The sequence below is a fragment of the Larimichthys crocea genome, chromosome XI, assembly GCF_000972845.2.
Source record: "Larimichthys crocea isolate SSNF chromosome XI, L_crocea_2.0, whole genome shotgun sequence".
Taxonomy (NCBI): domain Eukaryota; kingdom Metazoa; phylum Chordata; class Actinopteri; family Sciaenidae; genus Larimichthys; species Larimichthys crocea.
Genome location: NC_040021.1, coordinates 23,972,500 through 23,987,294, shown reverse-complemented (window position 1 = coordinate 23,987,294; position 14,795 = coordinate 23,972,500). Strand labels below are relative to the sequence as shown.

The following is a 14,795-nucleotide window of genomic DNA, read 5'->3' as shown; positions in this document are numbered from 1 at the left end:
GTTTAAATCGTGCGTATTTGTTTCTCAATAAAGTCCTTATGAGTCCATAAAGTATTTGTACTGTACTTTTTTTTAGACTTGTTTCTCTCTCACACAAAGTTACTGCGACACTAATGACTGGCTGTTCAGTAAAACACACACACACACACACACACACACACACACACGTACAGTAGTTACAGTGCGTGCTGCTGAGTGGGCCAATAATAAAAAATAAAAAAGGAGGGGGGGTCGGGTATCAACATTCCATGAAACATTCCTCTCGCGGGACTGTCCTGTCTGAAACCTCGCGAAGTTTCCTGCTTATTTTGGATTTTGGTGGCAGCAGCAGGCAGCGGACAGAGCTGTGGAGGAGGCAAGTCCAAGAAAGGTGGAGACTCCTGCTTTAACTTCCTGCACAATAATCTTGAAGCACCACCGAGAGAGAACTCGGGAGGCTGCTGCTGCTGCTTCTGCTGTGCTGCTGCTGCGAGGACGAAGACGAATGGATAAACGGCCCTCTTGGCTTTCTTTTTCTCGGCGGTGAATCGACGTGAAGACACACTTTTTGTTTTACCGCGGGCGGTGATACGCGTCTACCTGGCTGGGAGCTCGCTAGCGGCGCGGCGGCTGGAGAACACATTCCCGACGGTCGACAGCGCGAGGCGGGGTGCGCGAGGACAGGAATGGGTGAGTTTTCCATGATGTGGCGCCTGTGTTGTGTTTCACTCCGGTTTTTTTCCCCCCAAACTCAACCCACGAAGCGAGGCGAACACCCCCCGAAGCATTAAAGCGAGTGTCAGTGACATAATATCACGCCACGAGCTTTTTTTTTTTTTTTTTTTTTTTTACACCAGCGTAGACTTAAAGTTAGCCAGCCAGTTAGCTTTGGCTTAGCCTAGCCAGCCTGCTAACTGGATAACGCCACCTCCTCCTCCTCCATCCTTCTTGGATTTGGCTGCGTTTTCTAGCTAATGTTAACGCGAGCTACCTCGGTGCTGGTGTCGGTACGGCCTCTGCGAAACCACACACGGTCCTGAAACGAACTGTAGTCGCTTAAAAATCAGATTTTTTTTTAGTGGGATATGGAAGCAAAAGTTGGGAGTCTTTGCACTTTTATGTGCGTAGAAGAACTCTCCAGACAGGAAACTGCAGGGATGAAGTTAGCTTCTTATATATATAACTTCCCCTTTTTTGTACGTTTGTTTGAGGTTTTATTAAACGTTAAAGGAACTTTTTTTTTTTACCGTGCACACTGTGTTATGACATGCATTCTTTCCGTGACAGTGACGAGCTTACTGTTAGTTCACACGCCCCGTTTCCACGCAGCGCCTCTCTGGTTTCTCTCCGTGTTTATGATCCTTTAACCTCACACTGGGGTATTGAATGAACCTGTTCCTTTAGGATAACCTCCTTGCTAAACCTGAAACCCATGTGTGTTAAAGTGACTGCGTCTGGCATGCAGGAGTGAGTGCTTGCTGTTTGTTGTGATGGTCGTGCAGACGCAGAGGAAACACACTGATCTCTGCGTGCACGCTTGCAGACCTCCTGCCTGCTGAGCCTGGCTCCATGCACACTGTGTGGTTTGTGTGGGTTCGTGTGCAGTGAGGCCCTCGTTCTTGAAAACTTTGCTATGTCGTAGAACAGGTTTTAAGCTCAGCCTCGCTCTCAGCCCGTCAGATGTCTTACGGGTGCAGACTGCGGTTTTTGACATCCTAAGTCAAGAGAAGAGCTTGAAAACTGCTTTGCATGAACAGTTTGGTATTGAGCGGTGTTTGCAAGCACGTGCATGGAACCTGCACAGAAAACAGAAAAGTCAGACAACAAAAAATCTTAAACAGGCCTCCCAACTAGTCTGAGGACATGAGTTTGTACTCTTCTCTGGTATTTGGTCTTTCCTCGGGTTGCTTGGGATATCTCTGCTGTGTTTGAACATGTTCTGTGTGTGTGAGCCCCTCACAGTCTGTGTTTGCTTCCTTTTGAACGTAGCTCAGGCTGCGTTCACTCTGCCACCGGCTGCTCGACTAAAATCCACAAAGCGGGATTCAGTTTGGAAGCGTTGAGCGGGGTTTGAACTACCCGTGCTTCGCTTCCTACATCCGTGTCAGCAGCCGTCCTTCAGTCTCATTTTGTACTTTTCTGTCCTTTCTCCTTTTTCATTTTAAAAGTACAGACGAGGAAGGAAATGGAAAGAGAACGCAGTGATCGACATGCAACCAAATTCCCCAGTTAGTCATGGGCCGGAGGATAAACCCCCCCACAGGTCATCGGGATGTCCCAGACAGTCACTGTTGTGTTTTAGTGGCCAACTTCCCTGCAGGATTCCATTGAGGCTCCTAAACAAAGGCTGGACGCATGCCAAAATGTCTGATTAAATATTAACCTCACTTGCCTCAACCAATATTTACCAGCATGTGCATTTGTGTTTATTTCCCACCCTGGTGAAGGTCAGTTCAGCCTGGTTAAAAGATCATTCATTTGTTAAAGCAACCTGATATCGAGGTTATTATTATTATACTTGATGACATTTTGCATGCATTCACAAGACCAACCGTCATAGATATTAATGACCAAACACTGATTAATAAGGTGCGGCATTATCGTATGTTCACTCTTTGATCCCTGTCAACTCATCGTTCTTTATGATTATGAACTCCTCCACCTTCCACAGTTCCCCCGTCCTGTGTGAAGCTTCACAATCATTCACTGTCACGCATGTTTTTGTCACATCTCTTCCGAACCTGTTTAGACTAGACTAGTGATGCACGATATGAAAAATTTCAACCGTAACCGATAATTTCCTGCTTCTCATGGCCAATACCGATAACCGATAGATTCATATTTCAACCCAGCTTGAGATGCATGCACAATAGAGACGACCAGTGTCTGCTAGGAAGCACCAATCCTGACATGTAGCATACCAAAATAACAGGGGGGACACTCAGCTAAAAACACAAATGAAACACAGTTCAATCCTCAAGCAATTATTTGGGCATGTAACAAAAACACGAAAACGGCGCATGACCACTTTAGTGCTTCTGCTAATTTCACCACTTTAACCAAACCACACAAACATTGCGTGAAAGCAGAGACTCCGCTGATTACAAAGATAATGTCTCATCACTGTGCGATGAAAACTCGGCGAGCCAACCCCCAAAGAGTAGCAAAAAAATCCACAAAACGATACAGTATGTCTTATCTTTGCTGTTTCGTGGTCAAAAGTTCTATTCCAGCATGAAAAAACGCTGCTAATGTTTGCTGCTATGTCTCTGCTTTAGTTTGAATCAATCATGAAGGTCCTGGTTGTTTACATAAAGACAAAGGCACTTTGACAGTGAAGTGTGACCTCTTGGTGCGATATACTACCTTTGGGTTTATTTCATTCTGGATCGTCATTGGTGGGTCAAAGGTGAATGTGGGCGGTACTAATCGATTCTCCTGACTCAGGTGTCAATCATCAAAATCCGCCAATCAGGACATCCACACTCTGTGTTGTTTTAGCCGTAGCAGCACCGCTAGCTGCTACCGTGGCTGCTTCATATTCCTTTAATACCGCTTGTTTCAAACATTGCGTCGTATTAAAACTCAAAGTCTATTTTTCCTCCTCTCGGAATGCTTGCTGAACAACTTCTGCAAACAGTAATGCTGCTGTTATCTTCTGCCATCCTGGTGAAGACATGTTCATTATTAGTCTGGCAGAGACGGGGCCAGGCTTGCCTCCTGCCAATAAGGCGCCATTTCATTAATTTATCTGATCTTTTTATCGGTCAAAATGAACCTATCGGGTCGATTAAAAAATGATGTGATTTCTCCCCATATCGGCCGATATTTTATCGTTCCGATAAATATTGTGCATCCCTAGTTTAGACGTTCACATGAACTCAGCCAGACATTTCTCTGGATCCAGAATGAGGGCACATGTCAGGCGGCTTTTTAGCATGTTAACACCTTTGACCTTTACATTTTAATGTGGAAGATCCCACATGTTAACGTTAACTTTAGTAATTGCTTCAATCTGTAGATTATTTCTAGATTCATCACTTGGTCCGAAACAACAGAAACAGTGAAAACTGGACATTGTGATTCTGTAGCAGGGCTGTAACTTATAGCTGCAACCATCGAATGTTTACCAGTTTTGCACAAAAATAACTTAAATGAGTATTTAATCATAAAAAATAGATGAGTCTTCTGAGGAATGGCTCATGGTTGCAGCTTTAATTTCATCATAGATTCATATAACACTTGTTTTCTTGCTTCATTTTTTGATCACAATTTCTTAAAGCTTGGTGGGGCTCGGTGGTCTTTTCATGTTTCTCTCACCAAAAGCAAAAGAACGGTTAATATCACACAGATGAAGAAAAACATTTGAGCTATTGTAATTTTCTGTCTCACTTAGGGGTGGGCGATATATCGGATATACTCGATATATCGCGGCTTGTTCTACGTGAGATGTATGAAATGACTATATCGCGACCATCGAGTACTTGTCACGTAAATGTTTTAAGCCGTCTGCATTTAATTCTCTGGAGTTTTGCCTGTGTCACTCCTGGTGCTCCTCAAAGCATGCAGCACACCTCCCCGCCCACCCAGAAAAATCCCCTGCGTGCATGCGTACTTTTTGTTTCAAGTGAGGAGAGATGAGGCCCACTGGCCCACTCCGGAGGCTGCGCCACGGTCACCGGAGCAGATAGCTGCCAGTCTAGTCAATAAGAGCACTCACACAGGGCGCGAGCATTCCGTAGCATTTCTATTTTTTCCGCGAGCCGCTGCTAAACCTCGTAAATTTCAACAGAGCACTGCGCACCAGACAGGAAATCCGACACAGAATCAACATAATAAACTTCCGCCCCCTTTCAAAATAAAACACAATACGCAGTTCATGTCGCTTATCACAACTTCACGTCAACGTTACGTCATGACCGGTGGCACCAGGTGATCAAAGATCGATCAAAGGGTCTTAACATGAACGACGAGAGACTAATTGTTGAAGTGGAACAACACACAATCATTTATGACACAACAGATCCTTTTTATAATCTCCTCCACGTCGGAGAAGCAAAGTCAGCTGTTTGTTGTTGTTGTTTTCTTTATACACAGTTTATCGCGGGGTCTCGCGTACGTCCAGGATTCTCCCGTGAATACGGCTGGCTCGCTACACTGCCAAGACGCGCCCGGTGTGAGTTGACGCAGGGCAGAGGACGCAGCTAAAACGCGGCGCAGCCGTTACTAATCTAATAGAAGGGTCTACTTGAATCATGACTGATGTTATTTTTTGCATCAAAGGGTTAAATTTAACATTCATAGTGATTTACAGGAGAAATAAAAATATCGAGATATATATCGTGTATCGCGATATAGCTTAAAAAATATCGAGATATTGGTTATAGGCCATATCGTGCAGCCCTAGTCTCACTGATTTATTGATTCATAGTTTTGAAGAGTCTTTCAGCTTTCTGTCTGAGGCCACACAGGGATGTGTTCAGGTGCAGCACTGAGAGTAGGTAAACCTCTGTCTCACTGTAGTTTTGTGCATAAAATGGAAGAAAATGGACTGGATGCTGTGCCTTTGGATGAGGTTGAGTGTGTGTAATGCGAGTCATTCTGTCCACACGGAGAAAATCATGCAGGACACAAGGTAGTGATATCAGTGCTGTGTGTTTCTGACCTTTATCGTCTCAAGTAAACTGCGTGCTTGTCAGGCAGGTGCCCTGAGTCCAGGACAGGCCAGATAGAATATGTTCCTGATACATGTTTATATCTCTTCTTATAGATTATTAACTCACTCTGTGATCACAGTGTGCAGGGCTCCAGAGTGCGACCAATTAGAATTTTTAGTGCGACTAATCATTTTTCTAGGTTGCACTGCTGCACCTGACTCTGCCCGGGTGAAAACATCTCATCATCTCTGTGTTCTCCTGTGACCGAACTCACACTCATGGTAGGATCATATCGTGGTCTAAACCAGTAGGAGAGCTCGGGCGGGTCTTTGGCTGTGCTCCTGTTCACTGCGCTAAGTTGCGCCTGTGTTTAAAAACTGCGAGCGACCTGAGCGCCAGAGTAGCCTCACTGAAACGGAAAAATAAAAAAAAAACGCAACAAAACGAGGGAAAATGAAGAGAGGTAGAAACATTGAAAGTTTTTTCATTAAGAAGCCTACAACCAGCCCTCCTACTGTCACTCCATCCATCCCCACTACTGAGAGTCCATCCAGCCAAGACATGGAGCCCTCGGTCCCTGATAAGATGCCAAGCCCCGGTCCTTTGTCGATAGCATCAGACTCGGAACCAGAGGAGACAACCGAGTCTGAGACAGAGCCCGACCATGAGACTCAAATTAAAAAGCCCAGAATGTATTCTTTCAAACAGGACTGGCTAAAACAATTTCCCTGGCTGAGGTACGACAAAGGATGTAACACAATGCACTGCGTTTACTGTCAGGAGTGCGGTCAGAATATGGCCGGTAATAGTGCATTGGTAAGCGGGTCGACAACGTTTCGTATTGAAACTTTAAAACAACACAACACGTCTAAAAACACACATGCTGTGTGAGAGAGTGGCCCCTGTCCCGGCAGGAATAATCAGGTCCTCTAAAGAATCAGCAGTGATCATCAAATTTAATGTTGCATACAACTACTTCAAACAAAACACTTCTCTGCACCTTATAAGTCAGGCGCACCAGTGCGACCAATGCGAAGCGTCAGTCTGGAGCCCTGCTGTGACTAAGTGTCTGTGTAATTCGCGTCAGTCGTCTGGTCTCCTCTCAGGCTTCACGTCACGCTCTCTGACATTTGACAGACAGCCATTGTTTGCACACTGAACCGTATCGAACACTATTATTCAACTTATTAAACGTGTCCTGCCTCTCACATTACACCACCAATATTTCCAGGAGCAAACAGGAGGCCTGCTGCACGCTGTGTTTGGTTGTCTGCTCTCCAGGTGTTGATGTGTGGCAGGGCGCTGGTAGAGTGGCGCCGCGGGTAAATAAAGACGATCTGGAGGATTGGTTCAGAACAAACAGCTCCCTCTGTTTGATTCCTCTTAGTGACACTTTGCCCTTTATATCAGCTACCTCTCAGATCAGTGGGGAGGAATGCAGTTATGAGTTTCCTCTTTGCTGGTGTGTGTGTGTGAGAGAGGCACACAGAGCACACTGATTTCGTCTGCCTGGCAGTCAGCTCGCCTGCGTGGCCTTGACTCCCCCCTCTCCCCTCCCCACCTCCTCTTTCCTCTTCCTTCCTCCTCTCCTCTCCTCTCCTCTCCCCCCTCCCCGCCCCTCTCTCCCTCCTCTGTAACATCGTCCTGTCTGTCATTGGCTGATACTGTACAGCCTCTTTACCTGGAAGCACCGCTGCGAGGAGAGGGAAACAATAACCTGGAAATGCGGAACCTCGACCCGGCATGCCGTGCACACTCAGGAGTGTGACTTGATGACACACAGACATTAAAACATATAGAGACGTGGCTTGAAATATTAAAATGCACATGATATCAAAGTGGAGCGTCTCATCACACATCCACAAAAGTCTGAGTAAAAAATAAACGATGGTAACAAAGCATAAAAAGCAACTGATTTAGCTGTTTTGTCCATTTCTCAACACTCGTGAGTACTGACAGGAAGCTGACGAGACGCAGCAAAACTAATTTAACCACCTAAAACATCAATAATAGTTGAAGTGTGCGCTATATTTAGAACATTTTTAGTAGCTTTGCTGTCAGACGGCTCTTTAAAACAGGGAACTGAAGACGCTCTCTTCAAAACCACATTTTACCAGAATATTTTCACGTCACTCAGTTAATTTTAGGATTTACATCAACCAATCTAGAGTCTGTTATTATTACCATTAGAGCAGCAGAAAGATGCTTTGATGAGATGTGTTAACATAGCGATTAAGCTGATGTTAGTTCAGTAAAGAGAAACTTGAATTCAGAATGTGTATGACCATATTTTTCTGTTTAAAAAGGAAAACAGCTGTCAGAATATTTCCTTTTCCTCATGAGTTTATTTCTGACACAAAGTGTTGTGTTTCTTTGGCTGTTTGGTCATAAATGTCTGCGCATAAACATGCCCAAAGCCCGAATCAGGAACTTTATTTAATGAGAATATTTCAAATCTGGACTAAAACTCATCCCTAATACTGTTTTATACTTTTGTCTGCTTACTGTACACAGTAGGCTAAATGACACGGTTAGAAGGCTGCTGTGGATTTAGGTTTCCAGCGGCTTTCATGAAATTGAACAAAAGGACTTGTAAACATGTCTGGTGAAACTGAAGTTCTCAGTTTGAATGTTGGTCACAACACTGAGCGGTACATGAGTCACTCTGATGGAACAGCTCCACTGTGTGTTTAGTAAATCGACACTGTGTGGAGGAGAACCTGATAAACTCTATGTGATAAGACGGGCACGGCGCCGAGGCACGCTGAAGACACAACACGTCCACGTTTAGAACAAAGATGCACACAGACAGGAGTATTGTTTCAAGGGTTTGGTGCATAGGTGATTAATATATTAATCCTGACAGGCAATATTAAAATCAAATGGCCAGAGGGGAAGGTGAAGAGCTTCTCCCTCAAAACGGATCATCATGGAATTTTTGGATTTAAGGCAAGTGATGTTAAGCAAGAACAAACTAAGTGCAGTGTATGAGGCGAGTGTCTACACTGCAAAGCAGTACAAACCACCTGAAAACAACAAACTGCAGCCAGATCAATGCATAAAGACGTTATCAAAATTAATCCCTGTCATCGTCCAGCGTCAACTCGGACATCCAACAGTCACTGTACATCACTTAACCACATCTATGTGGTGGAAGTGAAGGCAGCGCTCTGTCGGTTTAATTCCAGATGATTTCTATCTTCTCAGAGATCTGTACATTAGCAGGACCAGCGCCGGTCCTGGCCACATTTGCGCCCTGGGCAAACCCCCCCCCCCGAGGCGAACATTTTCTCGTGCGCCCCTGGATGCGCCCCTGGAAGCGTGCGCCCCCATCGGTCTGTCCGACGCCCCCCTCTGCCTTGTCAACACGGGGCGCCCGCTCCGCTAACTTAATGAGCGGTCTCGAAAATTATCGAGGTTTTTTGCTTTTTCGGGCGTTTGTGCGCCCCCCATGGAGAATGCGCCCTGGGCGGCCGCCCACATTGCCCATAGCCAGGACCGGCCCTGAGCAGGACCGTGGCATGACATGCAAGTGATAGATGTGTGCCATAAAAATAGTTTGCCCTTAGAGTTGATGAATAATCCTGATCTCAGAATGATCATTTTGGCCATAATTGTGCAGCACTGGCTAGCATTTTAATGAAATATTCTATTGGACATGCTTCAGAGAACAAGGTATCTACACACATTAACTAGTGAGCAGAGATGTGGCTCAATAAGCTTCAGTCATTAGTTGGTCCTCTATGACACTCCTCTGGGAGCAGATCAACATTTTCTTGACAAACCAATCAATGAATTAATAGAGAAAATCTAGATCCTGGAGAGAGTCTGAAGAGTTGTTAGTTGAAGTAAATGTGAAAGTTCTGAGCCTCTGACTCACTCCAGAGGTCACCTAAAGGGTGTTATCAGTGAACCAGCTGTATTATGTAAGAAGAAATAAACCAAAGCAAAATAAAAAAACTACATTTTAATGAACTAGACTCTGTATCAGCAGACACGACATATTAAAGGGACCACGTTTGAATCAGGGGCAATGAATTAGTGTACATGTGCAGAGAAACGGTGCACACAAGGACACAGTGAGCATGTTTTGGAGCAACTCCTTTTAGCTTTTGAACGCCTCTCTGTGTGTCAGCTGCAGCAAATATGTCAGGAATCCTCAGCCACCACTCCCCAAAGCCTAGGTGTCAAGCCACTGTTCACCTAAAGATACCAAGTTTCCAAGTGTGTGTGTGTATGTGTTCCTTTCACTCCTCTCTGTCCTCACCCTTTTAACGTCCTCATCACAGATGGCTAACTTTAGTTTCCCCTTGCGGCCGGTGGTCTGTGTGAGGCAGCAACAATGTGAAGATGTGGTTCATTTTCAGACACTGTTCGTTATCTGTGCATCAGTCAGACAAACAGCGTTTACACTCGTTTTTAATCATTTCAGTCTATATCTCGAAGAAAGAAGAAAAGGCAGGGGGTTGTGGTTGGAGGGTGTCTGCATAGTTTGTTATTGGTGTCTAGAATTAGTAAGTCAAGGGTAAAAAGACTGGCTGTTTTTGTGCTGTTGACATTTCATCACTTATCCAACGAGTTTCACAAGTCGTTGAACTCTGTTCTCGATACACATTTTTACACCTCATCATGCCACGTGCAAAGAAAAGCATGTGAAGTACAAACAAGCGTGTGTTTGATATAATCAAGATGTTGATCAAAGCCCCGCTGCTGCAGGACACCCAGCACCCACATCTCCCCTCGGCTCTTGTTGTCTGTTGACTCTCGCTCTGCTCTCATCATCTGCTTGACAGTACACCATTTAGTGGACGCGCTGTCGGCCACAGCTCTTAGCCTTTTCGACCTATTTCTCCAACAGGGAACCGAACAGAAGGACTCTTGTAGCGCATCGAGGCTGCTGCTGGCCCACGCTGTGATGTTATATTTTAACACTGTAGACAGACTCGTCAGGAGTATTCGATCATTCATTTCACGTCATGTGATTCCCTTTTCCTATTTTTTTGAGGGCTCTGCCTGCACCAGTAACATAATGTTGGAGTTGTATTGTCACTGACATCCTGTAGACCATGAATAAGTCACAGACCTGCTGACCCACATCCACATTGACACACTGTTTCTCAAACGTTATACACCACGTACCTCAGAAAATGTCAGGCTCTCCACATCAGCTACAGTGTCTGCAGGAGGCAGGTTTATTCCTAATAAGAAGATTATTTATCGTCGATGTGTCGTGGGAGAGCTAATTTGGTGTAAAAGGTGTCTGAACTGTTCGTTTTACCTCCGCTCACTAGCTTGTTTTCCACATTTGATTCAAATATGCATGTATGAACGTGACTGTTTAACAGGCAGATGCCTAAGAATTACATTCCAGCAGTCTCATAATTTATTTTCAGAGATTCCTCCAAGTAGCACAACAGGGATGAGACATGCGTGCTTCCTGCTTTAGCGATGAAAGCTGTTGGCTTTCAACACCTTCATTTATTTATTACCGGCTTGCTCACATTCAAGAAGCCGTGCGATGCACTTACTCGGCTTGAAAGTCTTGACTTAAAGCCAGTATGACTGCCGCAATGGAGCTGTTTCTGGGCCAGTGGCCAGCACTGGATGAACAAGGAAACCTCAGGGTTAAACCCTGATTGAAAGACCTGATGTGAAGCTGTATGTGAAGTGTAGTTGAAGTGTAGTTGTAGTCCAGGTTACTTTGTAGTTTACTGTCATCACTCAAGAAGAGTCTCAGTTTGGCCCTGTGTGCCACTTCATAATTCAATAGAACTATTAAGGCCAGAATCCCCCTGCTGCCGCCTGACTGCAGAGAACAGGCAGGAAGTTTGCTCCACACACACACACACACACACACACACACACACACACACAGCACCTGTATGCTGACTGTATTTGGCTGTGTTTAAAGGCATTTCCTCTGAGGAACAAACCAAGAAGACTTTGTCCACTGCCCCTCTGCTGGTATTTCACAGGCCGACACCCATCCCTCAACTGCACTCATTCAGCAGCAACCGGAGTAAAAATCACTTGATGAAGAGGAGACATTTTGTTTCTACCCCCAGGACTCAGTGACTAAAAGTCTCCAAAGGAACATGATTGAGTCTGGATGGTCCAAGAATCGACGGTTACAAATCTAGACCAATGCAAGTGGAAGCAAACATTGCTGTGGCGGTCTCTCATCTTTCTACCTGAGCAATAACTAATGTCTGAATGTCTGAAAGTCTGTACAGGATGTCCTGTAGAACCCCAACCACAGTGAACGTATAGTCAACTTAAAATCAACGTTCTAATCTCCAAAACCTTTCAAGCTTCTGCATTCACATGATTCAGGCAGATGATACACAGGAAACCAGATAATGGATAAGGACAGGACTGTAAAATTAGGTTAGCACTGTCAACAGTAGACAGCATTGCTGTGCAAAGTTAAAATCTTTAAAAATCAGAGACCACATGTACAAGCAGATGTTACGTAACTCCCTCACACCAAGTGAAAACATCGTGACAATTACAGGTCATCTTTGGTAGAAAGATCTCTTGTTCCAATGTCAACCGAGAGAGACACAGAATGCTAGTTAACTTTGGAGTTAAGTTTATTTCTTAAACATATTTAATATATAAAGTAGTGAAAACCATAAGCTGTTTAAATCCTCTGTGTCGGCCAACTTGTGCTGGTGCAAGCAAGCTTCAACAGTTACCCTTTTATGGGGTGTGAGTACTTTGATTTGATCGGATACTGAATGTGTGAAGACATCTCAGTTGATTAAGTTAAATACTGCGTGTTTTCACGACAGTGCATTATTTAAAATGTACAGTGTTTTTGTGTGTTTTGACACAGACTGCCCTCTCATAAGACGCGACTACAAGCTGTGATCAACCCAAACATCTCTCGGCTTTCACCATCACAGTCTAGCTAACGGCAGCATCGCTACAGAACGCACCAATCAGCCGGCAGATTCATCTGGAATCCTGCTTCAGCTTGCCATGCATGTACAGTGACATTACACAGCTCCACCCGGCTACAGCAGTGTTCCTTTGTGAAATCCTCCAGGGTAACTCATGTTAGCTGCCAGAGTGCTGGAATAAAGCAAGTCCCATACTGTTAAATACTTAAAGGAAGTACCTCGATGGATGTATTCATAGCTGAAGGAAGGAGTGCCTCAGTGCAGATGTGTCGATGCACAGGATAGGAAGCTAAAGGACAGTTTTTAATCATCCAAATGTCCAATTTTAAAGTAAAAAAAATCATTCTTACATAATTTTAGGTTAGGTTGGACATTACTGCTAAAAAGTTTTCTTTAGGTTTTGTGCTCCGTTGGCCTGTTTTTTAAAGTACCACATTGGTTTAAAATGATGCTAAACCGCTCATAACTCTTGTGTTGCTTTTTCTCCACTGAAGATAACAATAATTTAAGTAATGCCATATCATCTGGTAGCCAAATCCCAAACCTAATGTCTGAGTAGGTGCACAGCAGTGTGTTTTTAGAAGTGATTTAAGTGAGAGCGAGTGATTCCTCATGCAGGGTGTGTTTGTGTGGTTTGCTCTGGCGCTGTAATCGGCGCAGTCGTAGAAAAGCCCCTCCGCTCCACACATCCAATCATGTGGAAGACGAGGACTGCCCTGTGTGTCGCGTTAACTCCACAGAATATGATTGTGTCTGTCAGCGCTGCCCTCTTGTTTTGTTTACTGCAGTGGACTGTATCTCTTCCTGTGGTTACACGGACAGATTGGGCCAAATTGCTGTCTGGGGTCTCAGCTGAGTTGTTTATTTGAGTATTGTGCAGCTGGTTTTGTGCTTTTTCTTCCTCCCTGCACATCATGTGTCTGGGCTGACTAGTTTATGAGCTTAAATATAGTGTTATGTACAGTTGATGTGCAGAACCGTCACCTCTAACTGTCACAGAGGCAATTTTATTATCCCGTTCATGCTACATGGTGACATGCCTGTGACCACGGTGGGACTGAGGTGTATCTTTGGGTTTGCTACGCGAGCTCGGGACAGATCTCGTGTAAGCGTTCTGTCTAAATAAAACTTTTATAGGCATGAATTTTGTATACCCAGTCCGCAGGGCGAGTCAGTGTGTTTGCATCATGTTTTTTTCATATGACAGCCTATTGCACAGTTTCACTTTTGCAGAATCATCTGCAGAAACTGCCAAAAGATTAGCTGGCGGGTCGTCTTCTGACTGCTGCAACTGCTCTGAGATCACCTGAGAGGGAGGCAGCGGATCTTTAGATCTTTAGAACTTACCAGAAGGACCAGCGAGGACCTTCCAGTTTGTCGCCCTTTTTTCTAACCTTGTTCCTACATCGTTGAATTCATTAAAGCTTTTTTTTTTTTTTTTTTTTTTTTTTTTTTTTTTTTTGTCTGCTTGCAGCGTAAATATCTCAACATATCATCTGCAGATGGTCACCCTGACAGTTGCTACATAACACTCTGAACCACAAACCATTCGCTTATCTATTGCACAAACTAGAGCAGTGATGATAACCGTGTGACCGATGATTGCCATTATCATGCTGAATCTCATCTTTTTTCCATTGTGCAAATGCATTGTGTTGAAGACTGGCCCTACGTCTTCTATGTCACCATCAGAAAGTCCACGTTTCTTCCTTGGAAGTAGAAGTTGGAGGCTGTGAACAGTTTGTTGTTATGGTGCATACATCATGACGCTAGGACAGGAACTCACGAGACAGTCTGTTGTATCTTTATTGTCAGTCTGCAGGAACCTCGGCTAGACAGGCACTCCACTCTCTCCTTCCTCTTATCCTCTTTTCAAACGCTTAAATAGTCTTTGATAAAGGGGTTGGGGCCAATCTTAAGATCATTTGTCAAGGCCAGGTTCTCCTCGGAGGTTTGGCCCAGGCTGCTGAAGCATGACAGCCAAGGTTAGTGATGTCAGATGGAAAGTAGAGCAACACACACACACACATAGCAGGAGTCAAAACTGAGCCAGGCTTAACAGCAGTCAGTCTTTCTTGACCTGCGTAGTTCAGTTTCCATGGGATGTCCTTGTGTTTGTTGGAGAGAGACACGGTTTGCAGTGTTCCCGTCATGTTTTTGTTGCGTGAAGCCAGCGGAGTCTCTTTGCTGTGAGTCATGTGTTAAAGGGCCACAGCACACCACATAGTAAATGACCTCACTACCAGTTATTCCT

The 14,795-nt window shown here is 44.6% G+C and overlaps 1 protein-coding gene across 1 annotated transcript in view; it reads left to right on the top strand.

Moving 5' to 3' along the window:
• Positions 1-276: 276 nt before the first annotated feature.
• The window catches only part of cd2ap (CD2-associated protein), a 55,796-nt gene continuing 41,277 nt past the window's right edge, over positions 277-14,795 (top strand). The window contains exon 1 of the mRNA XM_010745780.3: positions 277-669. Coding sequence (XP_010744082.1) covers positions 666-669 — 4 coding nt within the window. The 5' untranslated portion in view covers positions 277-665. The remainder of the gene's footprint in view (positions 670-14,795) is intronic.